The 22,061-nt window shown below is 41.4% G+C and overlaps 1 protein-coding gene across 2 annotated transcripts in view; it reads left to right on the top strand.

The window, feature by feature from the left end:
• DAAM1 (dishevelled associated activator of morphogenesis 1) overlaps window positions 1-22,061 on the top strand; it is a 99,026-nt gene that overhangs the window by 61,357 nt on the left and 15,608 nt on the right. Inside the window, exons 14-21 of one of the 2 annotated variants that reach the window (XM_018562762.1) lie at window positions 654-956; window positions 1,041-1,148; window positions 4,380-4,409; window positions 6,609-6,715; window positions 16,121-16,205; window positions 17,427-17,533; window positions 20,665-20,753; window positions 21,137-21,305. In XM_018562762.1, coding sequence (XP_018418264.1) covers window positions 654-956; window positions 1,041-1,148; window positions 4,380-4,409; window positions 6,609-6,715; window positions 16,121-16,205; window positions 17,427-17,533; window positions 20,665-20,753; window positions 21,137-21,305 — 998 coding nt within the window. The remainder of the gene's footprint in view (window positions 1-653; window positions 957-1,040; window positions 1,149-4,379; window positions 4,410-6,608; window positions 6,716-16,120; window positions 16,206-17,426; window positions 17,534-20,664; window positions 20,754-21,136; window positions 21,306-22,061) is intronic. The other variant, XM_018562769.1, reaches the window with a different exon arrangement.

The following is a 22,061-nucleotide window of genomic DNA, read 5'->3' as shown; positions in this document are numbered from 1 at the left end:
GGTGATATACACTTGTAGAATGTAATATTTAGACCTCCCGAGATATGCAAGAACCTGCTGTCACTAAGTACTAGCCATATTCATAGACAAGATGGTCTTCCCCACCGTCTGCCTGACAGTTGTGAGCATTCGCCTCCAAAGAAGTCTATAGATGCATTCTTATCTGTGCTTTATTGTAACCACTCAAAGACAGAACCATGTCCCTTGGAAAAACATTATACTGGCTTAAAGTACAGGAAGGGAAATTGAAAGCATGTGCCTGGGCAAAATGAAAACAACCTATTCTGTATATCTCCCCTTGTTTGGTCTCTTTTAAAAATGCTACAAATAAAAAAAAAAAAAATGATCCTGCCAGAAATCAAGTGAGCTCCTAATTTGCTGTCGTGAGCTGACAACGCTGCCTCTGCTGCACTGAAATTCTAGGCAATGTTGTCAGCCCTGCCCAGTTCTACCATAGTGAACTACAGAACACTTACCCACCTTTGTTCTGGAGATGAGAAACTTCACAGATCTACAATATGAACATTCGAACCTGTCTAGGCAACGGGTTCCTCATCTTTTACACTTTCTTTGGTATATAGTAAATATTCAGTGTTCGCTGTATTGTTTAACAAGTTAATTACATGATGTTTTGTTTTTGTTTTCTATTGTAGAGAGCAGTCTGCCTTCCTGTACCTGGAGGACCACCACCTCCACCTGGAGCTCCAGGTGGACCAGTATCTTTGCCCTCTGGTATGATGCCACCACCACCCCCACCTCCACCACCACCTGGTGGGATGGCTCCTCCACCCCCTCCTCCTCCACCCCCTGGAGGTCCACCTCCTCCTCCAGGACCACCACTTCTAGGAGGAATGGCTGCACCACCTGGAGCACCTCTAGGTCTCGGTTTCAAAAGGAAAAATATACCCCAGCCAACGAATCCCCTCAAATCTTTCAACTGGTCTAAGCTGCCTGAGGTAACTGCTGTAAATGTATTTTCTTCATATTAATATGTGCACTTATGTTATGTTTTATCAACTGTCTGCATGATTCTGTTACAGAACAAGTTGGAAGGGACCCTCTGGGTTGATCTTGATGACTGTCGAGTGTTCAAAATTTTAGATTTAGAAGATATTGAGAGGACGTTCTCTGCTTACCAAAGGCAACAGGTATTCAGTTTTTTTATTTAAAAGTTGAGTGATGATAGGTAATGGAATTTAAAAAAAAAGGCAATATATGTATGACTGCTTCAAGAGAGAAGGAAGCATTGGTTCTAATTTCATTCTCAACCCCTCCCCATAGAACGGAGCTCCCCTTTCAAGGAACCCTGTACAGAGGGAAATATGTAGGCCACCTGTCAGCAAAATGTCAGTTGCATGGCTGTTGTGACCTCAGTGCTTTTCAGATCCTGACCTGGAGCAAGCATTCAGACCAGCAAAGTAATTCTCAAATCAGAACTTCTGATCTGTAGATATGTTTCCAGGTCAGTGACTTAGAAAGTACAAAAGCCACTGGATTATCATAACAGCCAGAGAGCTTGCATGTTTAAAAAGAGAGGTCAGAAATGGTAAATGTCATTCTTCGTAAGTTCACATTTCCTTTCTCATTTCTCAAAATCTAATTTCAGCTAAATCTGCTTGATGGGTTATATCTTTCATTAACTGCAGCCACAAAATTATCTTTGCATCGTGGACATTACAGAGAAAGAACAGAGTGACCATCTCCTAATGTGTATGTTTCCCATGTTGGAGCTTTCTGTTTAAATCTGTAGGAAAGGAACAGTGAAAGTCTTGTCCACTCATTGACCAGTTAGACGTCTGCTAATAAAATGACAGCCAGCTGATTAGTTGCTCTAGGCAAACCCCAGTTTTCTTCCAACCAGGTTTCAAAGCTGTCAAGGAAAAATAAATGGGCTGCTATTGTTGACCTTCTGCAAATTGTGGCTGTTTGGCTTAGAGAGACCCTGTCGCCAATCCATTTATTTTATCAAAAATCTTCCCATCAGATTATATGTGCATTTAACTTTTGTATGCATGTTATTGACCTGTAAGTCTCCCTTTTGTAGACCTGCAAAAGCCCTGAAACTGCCACTGGGCATCAGATTTGATTTCCGGAGCCATAGCAGACTCGGAGGTGTCGCTCAAGTGACTCAATAGTATTACCCACTGCTCCTCCCTGGACAGCTACATAAAAGGTTACGTGGGGAGTTAAAGGGTGGAGTAGCTGGACCAGCATAGCCAGGAACTAGACACTCCCACAAGAAGAGAGGGGCTATGCTAGGGAATTGACTCTCCTGGAGTAGTCAAGTTTTCTAGCTAGTTTAAAGACCTGTGAATAAAATAATTTATGTTAAGGAGAAACCCTGACATAAAGCATTTAAAATGTAAAGCTTAGAAGAATCTCACTGCTCCAGTTCCTCGGCTGAACCCACGCCAGAGAAACGCCACAGGTGCTGGTCAAATAGGTGCGCTTTTACCTCCAACCACTGCAATATCCAAACAGACCACGCAATCCAAAGATCTCCAATGCTTCAGATTTGATTGAAATCCACGGCAAATATAAATTATCAAGTACACAACAGCACCGCAAACCCCCCAACACCTTAGTGTTGAAGCTGGTCTGTGAAATGCGTAATAGGTTCTAAGGTGTTGGTGGTTTGCGGTGCAGGTGTGTACTTGTTTATTCATATGTGCTGTGGATATGCCATGGATTTCAATAAAATCTGAAGCACTGGAGATCCTTGGAGTGCGGTCTGTTTTAAGCATTTAACCTACTTGACTTTTCTGTGCTTTTACCTGCATTTGGTCTCTTCAATCTCGTGAAGAACCACTGGCCAGGGGCAATCATAGTTTTGACTTCACTTGTTGCGAAGTCACTGCAAGTCAACGACTCGGACAGTAAGAAATCCAGAGGATCGCCTTGACAACAGTCTAGCATTTACAGAAGGTCAACAAAGGCACTTCACATATTTTGTTCATGTCAGGTTTCCTTTAGTACATAATGCTTGCTGTGTTCTACATCTGGAGAGGTGTTTGGCAGTATAAAGTGCTTAGAGAGTTTTAATCCACGGTATGTTTGATTTTGTAACCACCATAAACTTCTTTGCTGTATAAACAATTTTAGATTCAACTGTGGGGAATATTATGTATCGCAATGTACTCATATGAGACAATTCAGGAAGGAGCCTTGTAGGGAAAGTTCAATGAGCACATATTTTGAGTTGTATTGCAGTGCTTACCTTGGTTAAAGGACAACTTCTCTTTTAGTAAAGTTGTCGTTTACGTAACCCCTCCAGCCCCTGTGAGTGCAGCTCACCTGGTAAAATACTTGCCTTCCTCCAATGTCTGGCCCTTTCTGGTCGCTCACGGCAACGAAAACATCCAGGTCAGGTCATCTTCCTTCTGCTCACACGCACTGTGGTCCCATTTATTCCTATTGGTGATCCATACTCATGGCAGCCTTCAGTCATCCAGTGGAGATTGCTGGAGCGGGGGTAAACGTAAGTATTTTACCAGCTGGGTTGCACTGATGGGTGGTCGACAACGTTTAAAGATGAAGTTATCCTATGGGATATTGACCGTGGTTTTCACATGCTATTCAACCATATTTTTGTTATGTTAAATATAGAGATTTGTAGGTTAGCCTCGTGAGGGAACAGTCACCCAATTTGCAATTGCTCTGCCTCCTTTCTTGACAACTGTGGAGATGAGATATCAGCCACACAAGAGGTCTGGTGTTTTTCAGTTAACCCTACTTGTAAAGTACAAAGGAGCCTCAAAGTACAGTCATTGTGTGGCACTACAGAGCAGAGCCAGAGTATGTAATAGTCAATATGGCCACCCCTATATACATATGACATTAGAACATAGAAAAAACTTTTATTAAAACACTAAAGGAAATCAATAGGCATGTGTACCTCAAACTGATCTCTTTTACATGCATAACTAAAATAAAACTTGGAAATGACAGGTGTGCTTTAAGTTTGTAATGTAAGTTTTTAGAACCTATTTACTGTAGGATTGTGTGTCGTATTAATTGTGCTTTGTTGCGCCCAAAACAAATATAACACAACATGTTAACTTCAAGTGCAGTGTGCCAATTAATGTCTAATTAGGACTGACCTTTCAGAATGACGGCACTCCACAGTCACCCCTGCATGTTGTGTATAATTCAATGTAACTGTCCAATTGGCTGTTAGATAACTTTGATTAGCTTTCACAACCTGTTGACTTCACCAAACCTGTGTTTTTCCTGTATGCCTCTTTGCTACAAGCTTCTGTCTATGATGTACTGTATATCTTGCTGATCTGCTTTGGCCACTCTTTCCTTAATTTGCTGCCACCGCTGAATTGCACGCAATGATTGCCTTTCCCAATGCTTGGCTGCTGACATGGCTGCAGGATTTCTCTATCAACAATGGCATTAAACAGGTAAGTGAGCTGCTTGCTGCTACTCTTGGCACATGTAACGTTCTATAATAATGATTATATTAAAAGTATAGTGAGTGTATTTCTAAAGGACCAGTCCATTCAAAAGTGGTGATAAAGTTATACATAGTTTCACACCTCTTGCTATAGCAGGAGTGGTGCCACTGCTCTTGTTGCATTTTTTTGTAATCTATAATAAAAAAAACTTCAGGAAGCACTATTAATAGATAAACTGCCTGAAAAGAAAGAAGACCCTTAAGGTTTTGGGGGTGACAATAGTACTAACAGTCCCTTTTAATCAATGTAATTTTCCATGCTCCTCTGGTATTTCTCCCTCTTGGTCATTAGATAATACAGTCCATTAAGCAAGTACTGCATATGAACAGCAGCACCAATTAAATCAACCTTACAACCGAGGTGCTGAGAATGCTAGAGTTTCCATAACTACCTTTCTTGATTTCCATGGGTACTGAAGTTATATACTGACAACTAGTTGTCAGGTTGGCTTAGTTAGGTAAGTAATTTGCATGGTAATGACATGGGCCGATATTAGCGGTTACACAAAATATTTGCACTATGGTTATGCAGATGTATTGGCTAAATCGATAGTTCCTCTTTTAAAAAAAATAAAGATAGATCGATAGAGAGACAGCTTTGGGCAGGTAGGCAATAAGAGCTCACCCCTAGACTCCATGAGACACATGAAATAACTTAAGTTAATTTTAACTCTCCAGCACCTACCAAAACTGAAATCTTTTGGGTGGACTGACCCTTTAAAGAACCAGAAAAGATTCTCATATATGTTACATTACAGTTGTATTACAGTTTGTCAGTTTAACTTTGTGGGCCGAGACATGCAGATTATTCTTTGATGCTCCTGTGGCCATCTATTAATCCATAACCATTGGTTTATAGCAGATGCAGCCTAAACATAGTCAGTTGAATAATTTGCATACAGCTTGTAAGTGTCATCAGTGCAATATACTGTATGACGTCCGTGCTTCTGTGGAGTGGTAAGACTCTCCAACAAATAAAGTTATGGTGAGATGCAATGGAAGTACTATACCAGGTTGCACATTTGTACTGTTAATCCAGGATGAGGTAGTGTGGTACAAGTTCTGATTGATGTAGTTGTCAGTCAGAGGGATGACCCTCTGCTTCCTTAGGGGATGGAAGCATAGCTATATAGCGAGTTAGATGCACTTTGGGACTTGATCACAGCTGCTGCTTTAGCTGGATAGCTTTAGGACTTAGTTCTAAAGCATGTATGTTTATCCTTGGACAAGGGAGGCGGGGGGGAACAGAGTCGGATAATTTTGGAGGCTGGCTATGTTGTTGGGGTTAGCTGTTACTGTGGATAAATTGGTCGAGGATATCAGCCGAGATCTCCGGGTCACCATAAACCTGAAGCACGCCTCCTTTCCCATCCCATGATGTAGCACTTGCGACCCATACAGGCTATATACATTCCCTTTTTTAAATTGTCTGCACAGTGGCGTAACGTAAACCCCAATAATATTTTGAACACGTCTTCTCCTTGGAGCAGGGCATTACACACACTGCAACTTTTTTTCTCATTAATGGTATCTTGGTGTGTCCCAGGTCTTTACTGACCCTAGTAATACCTCTATTAGGGTGAACAAAATAAACAAACAAGCTTTTTTTATGGCGCACCTCACCACAACTTTATTCTATTGTTGCATTTCAATCCTTTCGCCACAGAAGCCTTCCTGAGAGTTAATAAGTTTCAAACTGGATACAAGTTACAAATATGCACTCTGTTCTCTGTTTTATTCTAAGAACTATGTTTATTTTAAACATACAGGCATTCTTGAGAAGAGACACATTTTATCTTTCGGTACTGTTAGTTTATTTTTGCTAGTTGCATGTCTTAACACATTTTCACCAAGGTTTTGTGTTATCGTTTTTCACTGATTTAATAACAATTTTAAAAATCGTTTTCTAAACTTAGTGTGTGATTGCATCACAATATTTGAAACCTTTACACTACTTGAGATTATTTATAGGGAATGCAGAGAATTTTGTTTGGATGATGTGTTAGGACATAAACATGCATGTTTGTATTGCACAATTGTGCATCTCTGAGCACACACTTGTCCCTATGATCAATTGTGATTTAGATAATACTTCTCGGTGTTATTGACTGAACTGAAGATTTATTTTTGTTTGTGGCCTTCACAGAAAGAAGCTGATACCACTGATGATACACTGGGCTCCAAGATGAAGGTGAAGGAACTGTCTGTAATAGATGGAAGAAGAGCACAGAACTGCAATATTCTTCTTTCCAGGTATGCAGTGCAGAACAATAACAATTTTTAGAGGGATCCCACCTATGTCAGTTTGTCATCCATTTCCCGAGGTTGGTGTACTACTTGGTTGATTAGTGTGATATACAGTAGATTGCACTACTACTAACGGCAGGATTCTGTTACTTCATGGGTTGGAACACAGATATTTTGAATCAAATTTTTAAATTTACAAATGTGAATTGTCTGGTTTTTAAAGCAAGTTCACACTTGAGGTTTGAGGACAGGAATATCGTGGTAATAAAGGTCCCAGAGCTTATCTATTTTCAGTGCTATCATGGGGTTATAGAGCAGTAAAACCAGTGAGCCATTGGCCAAGATTTATTACACGCTAACCCTGGTGTCCCAAGTTATGGTTTACTGGAGCTAGGAATCCGGGACCTATGGCAAGCTAGAAGAAGTTGCCTACATCTAAATAAACATAGACTGTTGTGGTCCCAGAAAAATGGCATACTGAGGCTGAGTCAGTAGCATGTGAACAGTGAACATCGATGTTAAGGGGTTTTCCTACCAGTGACCATCGATGTTAAGGGTAAAGAGGTTTTCCTCCATTGGCCATCACTGTAAGGGGAAAGGATATTTCCTCCCATTGACCATTAATGTAAAGGGTAAATGGGTTTTCTACCCATTGACCACCAATGTATGAGGGTATTCTTTCCACTGACTACAAATGTAAAGGGAGATTGTTTCCCACTGACCACCAGTCAGTCTAAAGGGACACGAGTAGTTTCACTGTCTTCACTGCATTTATTTTCTGACCAATATAATATTTTCATTTTGAGAAATTTGGTCATAAAGGGCAGGGGAACTTGATTAATGATATTCTGCAGACCTGGCTGCTTGAGCTTCCTTCATGATAGCAAACAATGCTCAATGCTGCTGGAATGCTGTTACTGATAGAGCAGTCTTGTAGATGAGCCTTCAGTCCTTCTGTAGGAACATTGCTATGTTTTTTTTAAATATTTATCCATAGTATGTAACTTAAGATCTGTTGTTTTAAATACTTTTACCTTATGCTGTTCAGTATTTCTCTGGGTGTGAATGGGTTACATGGTATTTTTAGACATTCCTGTTTAGGTATGCATGCAATGTTGTGTGCAGCAAAGAAAAATGTCTGTGATAAAGCAGTGAAACTCCACAGAGAACAAACGTATGTCCTTTGGCATGTAGCTGTGTTTGCCTAAGTAAGAAAAAGTGTTTATCTAGTGTAATTACACAACCGAACACTGCAGTGTGTTATGTACAATGTGCACTGTTGACAAGTTGTTCCTTTTGGCTGGAGATATTTTGCCAAAATATGCAGGTTCAAATTCCTCTGATAGCTCATTAAAGAATACTTTAAATGTGCACGTTTGAAGCCAAAATTCAGGCAGCTAGATGTTATTACACATAATAAATGTATGTTTTAAATAAAACGTGTAAGTACCTGAATTTAATTTTCCTGTCCCCCTGTACAGCAGCTCCCCTACTAGGAGAGGGAAGTTAATCAAGTGTGCTGCATGCAAAGACAAAGGGGCTTTGCATGCAGATAGGACAACAGTGTATTCCCTCCTATAGTCTACAGCTGTAACAAAGTTGTATTATCTGCCTGGCTTTTCTGTGTGGCAGGGCTCAAAACTGGGTGGACAGAATTGCAAATCTTTGGCAGGTAAAGCAGCTCCTCTATATGTATTTCAGCTATTTACCTCTAGTTTAGCCTTTAACATTCTACAAAGGTATATTGCAGCCAAATAGAATATTAGGGCCCATTCACATCATTGCATTGGCACACCAACGCACCTACTCTGCTGTACTGTACAACACCAGCCACCCCAGTGCCTTTTATCGTTATTTTGGTGATCATGGAGCACGCCTGCATGCAATGCATAGACTCGTCGTAGCCCCTTGCTGCCTTGAAAGCCTGGAGGATGGTTTAATGGAGATACAAAGATGCACTCCAAGTGAACTGGCAAAATGCCTACAGGACACACATATCCCACCTACTAAGGGCTTTAATTGTTCATCCAGACGGCGCTTTTGTGCATCAGTCCATCTCCAATTGTTGATAATCCTATAATCTGGAAACCCTCTTTTTAATGCCCACTATACATCCCACTATACATTCATTGCTGTCGCACAGACACCAATCAGATTTCATCTTGTCGTGGAGGTTGTCTCTAGCAGACCGTGTAAGAAAAGGGATTGTGATGCCTTTACGGTCTTATTTCAGATGTCATTTTTCGCAATCTGAGTGAAATCTGGACAGCACAATCACTATACTCAAAATATACTGTTTTTATAGAACAAAAGTAAAAATACATTGCAGTTTAGCCTTATCTGTTTGTGTCGGAAATAATGTATTACTTTTATCTTCCTGTTCGCTGGATGTCCTTCTGGTTTGGAGAGGTGTGATTGTCTGTGAAAAGAGGCCGAAACTTCTGTTGGCCACAATTCCAAGTTATGTTTTTTCAAAATATTTTCACTTTCATTGGCTCGATTCTACCATGATGTTTCTGGGATGAAAGGCGCATTTGCGCGTTATTTGCTACCATACAATTATATCATAAAACTGCAGGAATCGGTCCCAATAAATTTATTCCCCCACCCCTTTGACTTCGACTTATCTGTGCCATTCCACTGTTTAGTAAAAGAACCCTTATTTTACCCCTGAGGCTTCCTTGTTGGATGAATCAACCCCTCCCACCCACCACCACTGGTACAGTTGGCACCTTGTGTACTTGCTTCCTTTTGCCATTCGAATCACTGCTGGTGCCCCCAAAATCTGTGCAAACATTGACTCTCCTTGAAACCTCGGGCCTGGAAAATGAATGCTCAGGGTCAGAATACTGTATTAGGGGAGGAGAGGGTAACATGCAAGTACAGGTGCTAGAGGTGGGGTGTGGATGCTTGTGTTAGCGCAGGTGTGGTTTGTTCCATCTTTCTCACCCCAAGCCTGAGAGTTTTTGCAATGATGTCATGACTGCACTTACCAGACATCAAGTGACATTTTTGCTTCACTTAGGTGATGCCAAACTAAACAATGCTAAAATCAACATGGCTGACACTCCCCACAAGTAAGATGATGTAATCACGCCCCCTTCATTTTTTTTTCTGCCAAAGATGAAAATAAAACATAACTGCATGCTGACGTTTTTGAATATACAGTCTCATTTTACAGGCAACCTGTTGGTATAGTTCTACTTTTATATATAATAAAAGGGAATTTAGGTAATTTTGAACATTCACTTTATAACCTTATCTTAGTTTTCCATCACACTTTGTAAAGGAGAGGAGTGATTTTATTACAGTTTCATAGTTTATATACTAGCTGACAATACATGTATAGAGCAAGCATGTTGATCTCAGAACAGAGTGGTGGATTGTGTAAAGGATACATTTTACCAAATTGAAGAAGATGCAACACAATTTGGTAATTCACATAAATGTAATTTTCTAACAAGAATGAGATATTTGCTTTTTTATATATCAGATTGTTGCAACAATTAGGAAGCAAAGATGATGCTAGAGAGCCATATGTTGCCCCGCAACAGCAGTTTACCATGTCAAGAGCTGGGGGTTTACAGGTGCCCAAAATTCCCATGTGGTAGTGTATAGTTGCTTACAATACACTGCATGGCCTACATTTTGTGGAACTATAAAGCTTGTTGAATATCCCATTCTAAAGCCATGGGAAATGATCATGAGAACTAGGGATGCACCGATATATCAGCCGAAAATGGCACTTTTGGCATAATGCTGAAAGTGCCATCCTTTTTGGCCGAAATAGCGGTGCATCCGTGATTTCTCTCCTCCCCGCTGGACCCTGTTCTGTGTCCCAGCGGGGAGGAGAGAAACTGTCACAGGAGGCCGAGCGGTGCGGGAAGAAAGCCATGTGAGCAGTCGACGTCTCTCCTCCCACACCGCTCCGCCTCCTGTCACAGATAAGGATAGCGGCGCTGTGGGCGGAGACAGCCATTGCTGTTACAGGAGGCTGAGCTCTCCTCCTGCACTGCCCCACCCAGCCACCTGTGACAGCGTGTCCGGATGGAGAGCGAGTACAAACACTCAGTGAGTGTTTGTAAATGAGGGCATAGTATTTTGTACTGTCATCAATAATGAATGAATGGGAAGTGATCTACAACACTTCCTATTCATTCATGATTGTGGATATAGTGAACACACTATGTCCACAAGTTATGAATGAACAGGAACACTCAGTATAGAGGATTCCTGTTAATTTATAACAGGGCTGCAGAAAAAAAGATTGAGGACTCTGTGTTCTCAATCTCTTTTTCTATTTTAAAATGGAAATATCAGGGGTCTGTTTAGACCCCTAATATTTCCCGAAGCCCCTAAAAGTAAAGTAAAGAATACAAATATTTAATAATAATGAATAAAATATTTAAACAAATTAAAAAGTTTATAAAAAGTATAAAATATTTTTAAAAATGTGAAAAAGTTAGAATAAAAAACATTTTCGGTTTCGGCCTGACATATTTTTTCACTTCGGTTTCGCTTCGGTTTTGACATTTTCATTTCGGCGCACCTCTATTGAGAACCACCACCCCCTTACACTTTTTGTGGTGCAACTCTTCTGGGAAAGCCTTCCACAAGATTCTGAGGGAATGTGTGCCTGTTCTGACAAAAACATGTGCAAGGTCAGGTTCTGAAGTTTCATGAGAAGGCCTGGCTCAGTGTCAGTGTTCCAGTTCAGCCCAAAGCCGTTCCCTAGGTTAAAGGTCATGACTTTGTGTAGGTCACTTGAGTGCTCTTTACACCAAACTAGCCAAACCATGTCCTTTCTTTACCTGGCATTGTGTATCTGATCTCAATCATTTGGAATGGCGTCCACATACATTTGGCCATATATAATGTATAAAGATAATCTGCAGAATTCGTCAGGTCTCTGAAGGCTTGGCATTTAAAGTATACTAATCACTAGAATTAACTTATCAAAGTGATTTATTTTCCCAGTAGCAGGTGCTTTCACAAACCGGTTTCTTGTTGTGACTTTGCACCTTGCATTTACCTTCTCTCATATTACAGCAGAAACCTTTAGTTTGGATTGCACTGGCTGATGGCTATTACTATCCTAAGAAAATTCTAGCATTGGCGGAGTGTATCGCAAAAACAAAAAAAATGGGGATGGTGCATCTGTTTATAGGTAGACATTTTTTTGGGCCTAGACCCTCCATGTCTACATCATGGAAATGACAAGCAAAGTGGTTGTGGGGAAGATATTTCTTGCCTTTTAAAGGAGAACTCCAGGTAAAATTTGTATTAACCCTTGCACTGGGGCTACCCCCGTGCACTGCAAGGGTTAACTGCTTGTTTTTGCCTAGAGTAAAAAAAAATAGCTATACTCATCCGATCCTTTTGAGCCGGATTGCTCTTAGACCGATCCTTGGAGCCTCTCTCCCCCCTCAACCTGCAGCAGTCTAAGGTCCTGTGAGCCAACACATTTTATAAGCAGTGTATAGGATGAGGATGCTGAGGGACATTCCACCACTGCAGTGGAGACGGGCAGGAGGAAGTGCTGTCACAGCCATCCATCTCAGAGGATCAGGTGAGTATAACTTTGTTTTATTTGACCCTAGGCAAAACTAAGCATTTAACGCTTGCGTTGCGGGGGGAAGCCCCACTGCAAGGGTTAATAAAAAAAATGTACTTGGAGTTCTTTAAAGGTTGGTGGGCAACCCATGCCAGCTGTTGGTGGTAAAGTTAAAAAAAAACTTCTTTTTTTTTTAGATGCTCGTCCCATGCCAAAGACGCCTATATACTATATATACTATATACTGCACATCATTCTCAAGTATATATGTAAAGTGTATCCAAGTATTTTTCCTCTATTTTATTAATGGATAAGTCAATAATAAAAACACTATTGCCCCATTGCTTTCCTATCTATGCATAGAGATGGCGCTTGGAGAATGAGCCCATGAATCCGGTTACTGTGGGACTATACAGACCATTTTTCTTCTTTATGGCAGTGTAAAACATTATACCCAAACTTGTTATTTTTTTGTTTTTGGAAAAGAACACAGAGTATCTTTTCTTCTATAACATGAGAATTTTTTTTTTGTTTGTTTAAAGTAAACAGATCTTGAAGCACTAAAAGTTGTGCTCGAGCTTGCTACGGAAATTAAACACCTAAGGGATTATTTCATAAACTCCCATTGTTTTTAGTGATTAGACCTTGCTGGCTTTGATCTTAATGTGTTCCACCTCCCTCCCCCACCTCTACAAACACCCCCCAGCCATTAACATCTGCCAAGAACAACAGACATGTATATATCTAGTGCCAATGTATACAGAGTAACAAAGCAATGCTCCCTGCTGTGTTACAAACAACGTGTTTGTAGAAACACATTCATAGATAAATATCTGCTTAATGGGACGCTATCATCCCACTTCATAGAGGACATATGCTTAGATCGGCATGTTTGTTTGAAAAATATATCTCTACTAAAAATGTGATAGGAGTCAATGCCGGCCTATCGTCACCATGAATTTTGGGAGGCTGTAGAATAAAACCGAAAATAAAAAAATAACCTCCCTGCTTTTTACTTAATTTAATTTTGATATTTCATACAATAGGAGATACATAACCTCAGGACCCACATTTATCCTTGGTCAAGTCGCGACCCAAGTCTCACTGCAATGAAACGCAAGGCATTAGGGAACCGCGCGTGTCAGTGCGGGCGTATGCACTGTGGGTGGGAGGTGCGTTTGGGGTACCATTCAAATGAATGGCAACGCAACACATCTCCCACACCAGAATGCATGGTAGGTGTGATTGCATGGTACAGTGCGTTAATCGCACGCTCTATGCGATTATTGCACTGTACCAGTGTGAATGGGCCCTCAAAAACACTGACAGACGCACAACCACAGAAAATCTCACACACTCAGACATTATCACACATACACACTCCAAAAAATGTTTATTTTTTTTTAAGGTCCACCCAGTCTCCCTACCTTACGAGAACTGGAGTGGATCCTCAGCCTGGGGTCCAGTGTGGGCTACTGTGCTGTGACAGAGCTCCATCCATATGTGCATTGCATGTACAGCTCCCTTGTGGGCTCTGTAGAGGTGTCGGGAGCCAGAATGTGACCTCACTGGCCATAGTCCCATCCCATCTCACCTCAAGGTAACACTCGGCGCCGGGCAGCATATTTTGAATGGCTGCTTGTCGTAGGAACGAACAGTGCTGCTGCGACCCACTGAACATAAGGACGCAACCCACTTTTGGGTCATGACCCACCAGTTGAGAACCAAGGCTGTAATACATAAAAGGAAGCTGTTTTGCCTGTCAAAGGATTTGTATTTCTGACTATCCACTCCTAAGGTTCACTGAGCTCTGCTGCGTAGCTCTGTTTGGCAGGATAAGAGACATGAGTTTTCTTTGCTGCCATTAAATAACACAGGTCTTGTCCCTCCCCCAGCCTCTGACTGGACAGTGAAAGGAGAAGCAGCAGGCCGATGAGCTCAACCTTCACTCTATTCTCTCCTGACAATATGTATTGTTAGCACATGAGCACTACAGTACAGCTGACTAGCTCCCTGTGTTGCTTTTCCATCCCTAGTTTGAGCTCTGCTCTACAGGGACTGCAAGAGGCTAATACTGGGTCAAATGCAGGCACTTACACTGCTTGCATTTGAACAAATTAATTTAATGATGTATTCATCAATTCAAATCTGCATTATCTGTGTCCTTTTTTTTTTTGTCTGCCTGGAGTTGCTCTTCAGAAAACACCCTTTAAAGATATAGATACACATGTTCATGTAATCATCCTAAAGGGTTAGTTCACTAAAAAAAGTATTATTATAGTGATAATTAGGGCTGCTCTGATGCCATTTTTTCCAGCCCAAGTAAGAGTACCAATACTTTTGCTCAAGTACTCGCTGATACCAATTACTTATAACTTTTTTTTTGTGTGTGTCATGTGACAGCTTTTCTAAAACAATACAGATTAATGATTTTAGGACCGTGGTGGAGCGCAGGGCCCGGTCGCGCCTGCAACTGCTGGGGTCCTGGTAGTTCTGCCACTGACTCCAAGCTGTAGAGGGACTACAACTCTCAGCAATACATTATTTAGCAATGCAGAATACCACCAACTATAGAGGACTAAAAATCCCAGCATAACATTATATAGCAATGCAGAATGGCATCGGATATAGAGGACTACAAATCCCAGCAATACATTATACAGCAATGCAGAATAATCATATTTGAATTTACTACATACTCTGTGCTGCCAGGGAACCGGCTTGATTATCTTGGGCGGAGGGTCTTAGCAGTTGGAGATGTGCAGGTAGCAGAAGCACTGTAAGCAGGCGCCACTTGGTTCCCAAGAATGCTGCCGCAAGATCTCCAGCAAGCACAGGACCTAAGGCAGCCAAATTAATTTGAAAAATGAATGCGCCAATATCGCTTTTTGGTATAGGGGCATTTTCACAAGCATGAGTACTCGTGAAAGTGGCCACTATCGGTACCGATGCATCCCGAGTGATAAGTAAAGCATTGTGACTGAATCAGCCCCTGGCTTCTTGGATATCCTAATATCCAGATTTCCCTGTCACAATGGCCAACTCTGTTACTATGTACCTGGGAGTTTTGGGTGTTTAACCCACTTTTGTATGGGAGCTGCACATTATACACTGCTAATGCCTTGCCACGGCATAGTCGTGTTTTAAAGAGTGGGTTCCCTGCTTCTGTGTTAAGCAATTTGCCTGTAGGGCTAGTACTGAACAATAGATATTTTAACATGTGTGAACTTGGGAATTGTTAACGTGGCAAACATTGGAAAGTTTAATCAAAGTCTTGCACAAGTTCAGCATTGTGATTACTGCTCCACTGTCTGCTCGTCACAGACGAGTGGACGAGTGGATTTTTTGAGCCCTGACCATATGGATGTTTTGTATATGAATACTAGAAAATTAATGTTACTACAAATATTAATGTATGTGACTCTAGATTTTCTTGCTCCGTGCCCCACCCCTTACCTTTCTACATCACATTTTATGTAACTGCTGCAGAAGGAGCAAAGGGGAATTCAATAAACTGTCACTTTTGGTGGGACTGCTGACATCACATCCAAGATGGCGGCACCCAGTTTCAGGCCTTTTGGATGTCTACACAAGGGGAGATTTTACAGGAAAAACTTGTGTCTGAATGTTTAATTGTCTATATAATCTTATTGAGAGATTGTTGTTGGAATGAATGGACTGGACACACGGTCCCTTTTAATGTTGATACAGATGGTTACACCATATTTTACAAGATTTTGTGTCCAGTATAACTCTTCTACCATATTCCCTGTCTCATTGTAGTGTGCTGTTAATGGTCCTGTGCCGTGACACGTATTAATCTCTTTATACAAGCTCTGCTGTTTGCATTCTTGCAGGCTGAAGCTGTCGAATGATGAAATTAAGCGTGCCATTTTGACAATGGATGAACAGGAAGACTTACCAAAAGACATGCTTGAACAGGTGAGGGGTGATACCAATGTTGATTGTCTGTCTCTTCAACGCTGACCTTTCCTTCAGAGGGGATGACAGATACCTCCAGCCATGTCACCTCTTATACAGAGAAATTGCCTCTCAGAAACTAAATAGTGACAGATGAGCCGTAGATAATTGCACAATGTCAAGATGCTGGAGAAATTTAGCTGTATACAGTATCAGGTTCTGCTTTTAGGTAACATAAAGGGTGAATGATATTTAGAGTTATTATAGTGAAATATTAATAGCTAGCACATTTGCAGTGGATGGTATCGTGAAAACTAGCTAAGCATGCTACTGTTCCTTTTAAAACAGACCTTGTAAGAAAAGTACAAGGTCTGCTTTGCTGACAGCCCCCCTCTTTTTTCTGGAACCAAAAATTTGCTACGGCCCAAGCTTTCACCCACTTCCAGGAGGTCCCTGTGAAGTCACTGTGCCTCATCGCTGCTTCCAGGGGGAGCTGGGTGCTTGAGATCTCATGAGAATGTGCTCCTGCAATGTTCTGGCGAAGGGGACTGTCATGCAAGGTCCACTTAAGAGTTTGGTTTTGTGCTTGTCTCCATTTTGCTATAGTAACCGTGCATTTCAGGCCTAGTAGGTGGGCACAGGACACAGGTACAGTAAGCTCCCTGTTATCAGGAACTCAAGCAACCAGAACTCTCAAGCAATCGGCAGAAAAAAAAATTGAGAACATAATAGACTGCCTGCTTTCAATCAGCAAAGCTGCAGACATGACGAAGAACTTTCTCTATCAGGTCCGCTCCTCTGTTGATTGGCAGGGGGCAGGTGCAGTAGCTAGCCTGCTGTTGCAATAGCCAGTATCAGGCTGGATTTTGCTCCCACCCACTGCCTGCTGCCGGCTGCAGAATCTGGTTGCTGGCAGATGAATGGGGCTGCAGGGGGAGAATCCATGTGGGGGAGGAGTTTTCTCAAGGAACTGGAAACTACATCTGCCAATCCCCCTGGGTGCTGGATAATGGGGAATTTACTATGTTTAGATAGATGTAGAAGTTGGGGAACACAGGCAGGGCTTTGTTTACCATAATGGCGAGCCAGTGCCTAGGGCAGAACTGGCATTTACATTTTACAATGACCGTTATTATATTGGCCAACATTATAGATGCAGGAATATATACCTGCCGGAAGTATAGGCTTGGCAATGCGGTGTCTACATTTTCCAATGACAAGTATTATGTGAAATCTTCGCAGCTCCTGAAATTTGTTCCGGAGAAGAGTGACATTGACTTGCTGGAGGAGCACAAACATGAGCTGGATCGTATGGCCAAAGCAGACCGATTCCTCTTCGAGATGAGCAGGTTTGTGTCTTTCCAATCACTTTCTGTGAAGTACTTGTCTTTCCTAGGCTTTCCTAGTCTTAGCAGTCATATCTTTAGGAGTGCAATACTCATTCATTAACCCTTTTGTGACCTGACGTCATTGAAGTGTTCAGGGTAAATTTAGCAGCATCAGCATGCAACAGTTAGATTGACTATAACTTTAATTTTCTTACCAAATACATTTTAGATTACATATAAGACTTTTATTTGGTACACTGTTGTATTTTTAAAAAGTAATAGAATACCAAATGCACACAAATTTTGAAAAACAAATTAATATAATTGATTTTATAACTGTATCCTGCAATTACAATATTAAACAGAGGCACACTGCCATCTTCAGCCTACAGTTCAAACTGCAGCCTGAAAGCTTATTTTGTGAATAAAGACTCAAGCCTGCATCAATATGCCATAGCAAAGTGATCAGAGGTTAGGTTGCCATTCCGATTGTTTGGGGGGGGGGGGGGGACCAGAGCTGCTAGCTGTCAAAGGATTAATGTACCTGGAGTATGGGGCATCGTTCACTGGAATGTTAATTTACAGACTGTAATTGTTAAAGGGGTAAATGAATAGCAAGCACCTTCCAGTGTTACCTCTCCGTGATTTGGAACCTCCCAATAGCTACCTGCTCTGGATAAACCTGTTGATATACTTAGTGTCCAGCATTTTCTGGGATGTAACCCTTTCTGGAATCAATAACTGGAACCTCCCTACTAAAATCAAGACTGGCCTGAGCATTTAAAGGAAACCTGATGTGAATTCCTTCTGAAAATGTGAAAATGCTCATTGGCTGCCTTACCCTGGCTTCAATTTTGGGACATAGACCTGAAAGGAGAACAAATATGCAGATTAGGAGATCTGACCTAACTCCAACTCTCCTTGCCTGAGTCGTGCAAGTCAGTGACTCCAGAAAGTAGTAAAGCCATTGATTAAAAATGGCAGCCAGGGAGCTAGTATTTTTAGAGGGAAATGTAGGCACTTGCAGCCTTCATACTTGTTCAGCGCAGGTTTTGGCTACCAGCATGTCGGCAAAGGAATGTGAAGATATTTTATGATGAAAGGGTCATAAAAACATTTTGTCTGTCTCTTTCAAATTTATAACCAATTTAGTTGAGGTTAATCACATGATGGTTTACAGATATTTTCTTTCCTGGGTTCCAGGAGTAATGAACAAAAATGATGAATTTAATATGCACAGACAAGGCAAGCTGAGTCAGCCTGTGTTGCATTATTTTTCCAGCCCAGACAAGACTAGGGTTCTCATCAATGCATTATGTTTTACAACCTGTTTTATAGAGTGAACAAGTCATACCAATTCAATCTATTGGTTTATAAAGGTTTTCTGTAGGTGTAGTGTTTGCTGTGGTTACTCTATGACCAGACCCCAGATGATAAAGCTGATCACTAAAGGGTTGGGATGTACAGAGCGGACCACCGAAATATAGATTTTTTTTTTTTTTTATCCTTGAATATTTTTTTATCAATGGAGACAGAATGCTGGGGGTGTTAGTGGGTGAGGAAACCTTCGGTGACAAGTCTACTGGTCATACTGTGGGAAATGCAAGCATTTGACTAAAAATATCCAAAGTGACTAATTAAATTTTAACAAGATGAGTCACCTAGAGCTGTCTGCAGTGGGCTGCAGATAATTGCAGGCAGGAGGATAACCACCCAACCAGTCCAAATCAAAAAATTATTGTGTCATGTCTAAAAGAGTCTTTAAGGCTCCCTGCTATTTGACTGAAAGGCCTTTGATATATTTGGCTGGAGGCTCTGCAGCTCACAGAGACATGCCACCATGGTTGTATAAAGTTGTGTGATGATGTCGTAGTGCATGTTATACAATTTCTTTGCTCATAACCGCTTATGGCTTCTAATGAAATAATAAATACCATCGAGGGTCATCCTAGCCTAGCCTATAAGATATCCAATTCCCTTGGTGTGAGCTTCTATGGGCAAAGCAGATGTAGTGGTTTCTGGAGCCACATTGCTGTATGAGACCCAACTGGCAACTCCCACTGCACCATGTTGGGGCTTCTAAGAGACTCCTAGACCTAGGAATTTCTATTCCTAGGGAGATTTTTGGTGCTGATGTGCTGTGTTGAAGCAGCATGGTGACATCATCTTGTTGTGTCTGCAGTGGGATTTTTGCCTCGGAACCCTACATACATAAGTATGCTTTTGGCTACCAGGGCGATAAGGGCAGTTGGTGTGTTAGGAGATAACTCACACATACTAGGGGAAACATTAAAATAATCAAAAGCTGCAGCCTAAGCCAGATGGATGGAATTAAAGTGTAACTAAACCTCCTTTACATTGCCAGGCGTCCCATGCGGTTTGCACGTAGTATCCATCCTTTTTCTTCAGTGCTGCTCCCAGTGCAGCTTTGGAGAAGTGTAAACCTTGAATTTTCACAGCTGCAAAAGATTTTCATTTCGTATAAGTTCACATTTTGGAAAGCTGCTCACTTTTTCCTTTTTGAGCCTTTTGTCACAGGAGGTTTTCAGCTTTTTATTCTTCTTGCATCTCCTTGCTTTACAAGGTATAGATTCTTTTGTTCGGGAAGACACTTGCTCTACCTAAAGCTGTTCCATGAATGTAAGCGAACAAAAGTAAGACAATGAAAAGGTAGCTGTACGTTTAAAACGCATCATCATACCAAGCCACCTAGCAAATCTAAGTCTTGTTTCTTTTCTGAGTTTTGAGAGATATTATCACAGATCCAGGCCAGTGTAAAAACTGCTTTGTTTATGTTCAGCCTGTCTGTATGTGCACTGTAACTGCAGGTAAGGGCGGAGAAGGATGCCATCGGCTCCACATGCCAGACTGATTTAATGTCCCAGGACTTCTACATAATAATTTCTGTGCTGCAATGAACTTATGCAATCACTGGGATCACAAACTGCTAGATCAGGGCAGCCCTGCATGAATTTATGCTAAGTCCTAACATGCCCAAGAAAGCTTATGCTGGTTGCATGACAAACTTGTCTTAAGTGGTGTTATGCATTTTTTTAAGCAATGCTGTGCTTCACCATTGGCCATGTAAGCATTTTAATGTATAACATACATTTCTCAAAAATGTCATACTTATCGCCTGCTGTATGTTTTAGGATCAATCACTATCAACAACGGCTGCAATCGCTATATTTTAAAAAGAAATTTGCAGAAAGAGTTGCTGAAGTCAAACCAAAGGTAGATGGTAAGTATTAATTGTACCTTTTATTTATAAACTTTGTAATGTGCTGATTATATAAGTGTGTGTGTGTGTGTGTGTGTGTGTGTGTGTGTGTGTGTGTGTGTGTGTATATATATATATATTTTTTGGATTTGTGATGGAATGAGACATGTGACTCCCTTCTGTCCTAAGAAGGTTTTTCTGTGCTATGCACTGATAAGAACAGAGGGCCTTTTTCCTTCTTTAGTTAGCTAGTGGATAGATGGATATGGATATGGATGGATAGATAGATATGCAAAGCAGTAATTTGTTGGGTTTGTCTTCTACAGTCAATGTTATTTGGTCTTTAGTTTTTTAACTCACTGATATATTCTCACTGATATGCATCCCATTTTGTCTTTGTTCAGCAATGCGTTCAGCATCCAAGCAAGTATTGCAGAGTAAAAGCTTAAAGCAGCTGATGGAAGTGGTCCTTGCTTTTGGAAACTACATGAACAAAGGACAGAGAGGAAACGCCTACGGGTTTAAAATTTCCAGCTTAAACAAGATTGCCGATACCAAATCCAGTATAGACAAGTAAGTTGAACATGTTACAGGTGTAATTTAATTTTTGGACTTTGTCCCCCTAACTCCAGTTCTGCTGACACTGCTTTCTATACACAGTTCTGTAAATTCTATCCTTTCTAAATGACAGATCAGCCAAGGTGAGCAGATATAAAGGTATCTCAACCTAAAACCTATAATCTTTCCATCTGGTGGACCTGTAGGCATGTGATGCACTTACTGGGCCAATCCTGTAACATAATGGCTCTTTAAAAATAGCTTGAGACTTGTACCCGGGGGGGAGCATGCTTGTCTGACCTGAAGCTAGCTTAGAAAAATGCAGCTCCACCATGTTTTTCTAGACTCTTGGTTCTCAACTGGTGGGGTCGTGACCTAAAAGTGGATTGCGACCCTGTGTTCAGTGGGTCGCCACATGCCTTCCACTTTTCTATGCGAGAGGCTCCCCCTAGCCACCCCCTAACGCAGCATTGTCCGTTCTCACACCGAGCAGCCATTAAAAATATGCTGCCCAGGGCGGAGTGTCGACTTGAGGTGGGGTGGGCTGGGGGTATGGCCATGAGTGAGCTCCATCCATACGTGCATTGCTTATAGCTCCCTCATATGTCCTGTAGTGGTGCCTGGACTGGAGTGACATCACATTCTGGCTACCGTCACCTCTACAAGTGCGCATGGGAGCTGTACAAACAATGCAAATATGGATGGAGCTCCATCACAGCACCGCAACCCACACTGCCATGCGTTCCATTGCAGTGCAACTTGGGTCGCAAA

This window comes from Nanorana parkeri, unplaced genomic scaffold (assembly GCF_000935625.1).
Source record: "Nanorana parkeri isolate BGI_ZX_2015 unplaced genomic scaffold, ASM93562v1 scaffold20, whole genome shotgun sequence".
In the NCBI taxonomy this organism is placed as follows: domain Eukaryota; kingdom Metazoa; phylum Chordata; class Amphibia; order Anura; family Dicroglossidae; genus Nanorana; species Nanorana parkeri.
The sequence above is the reverse complement of the archived record's forward strand: the minus strand, read 5'-3'. Positions and strand labels throughout refer to the sequence as shown.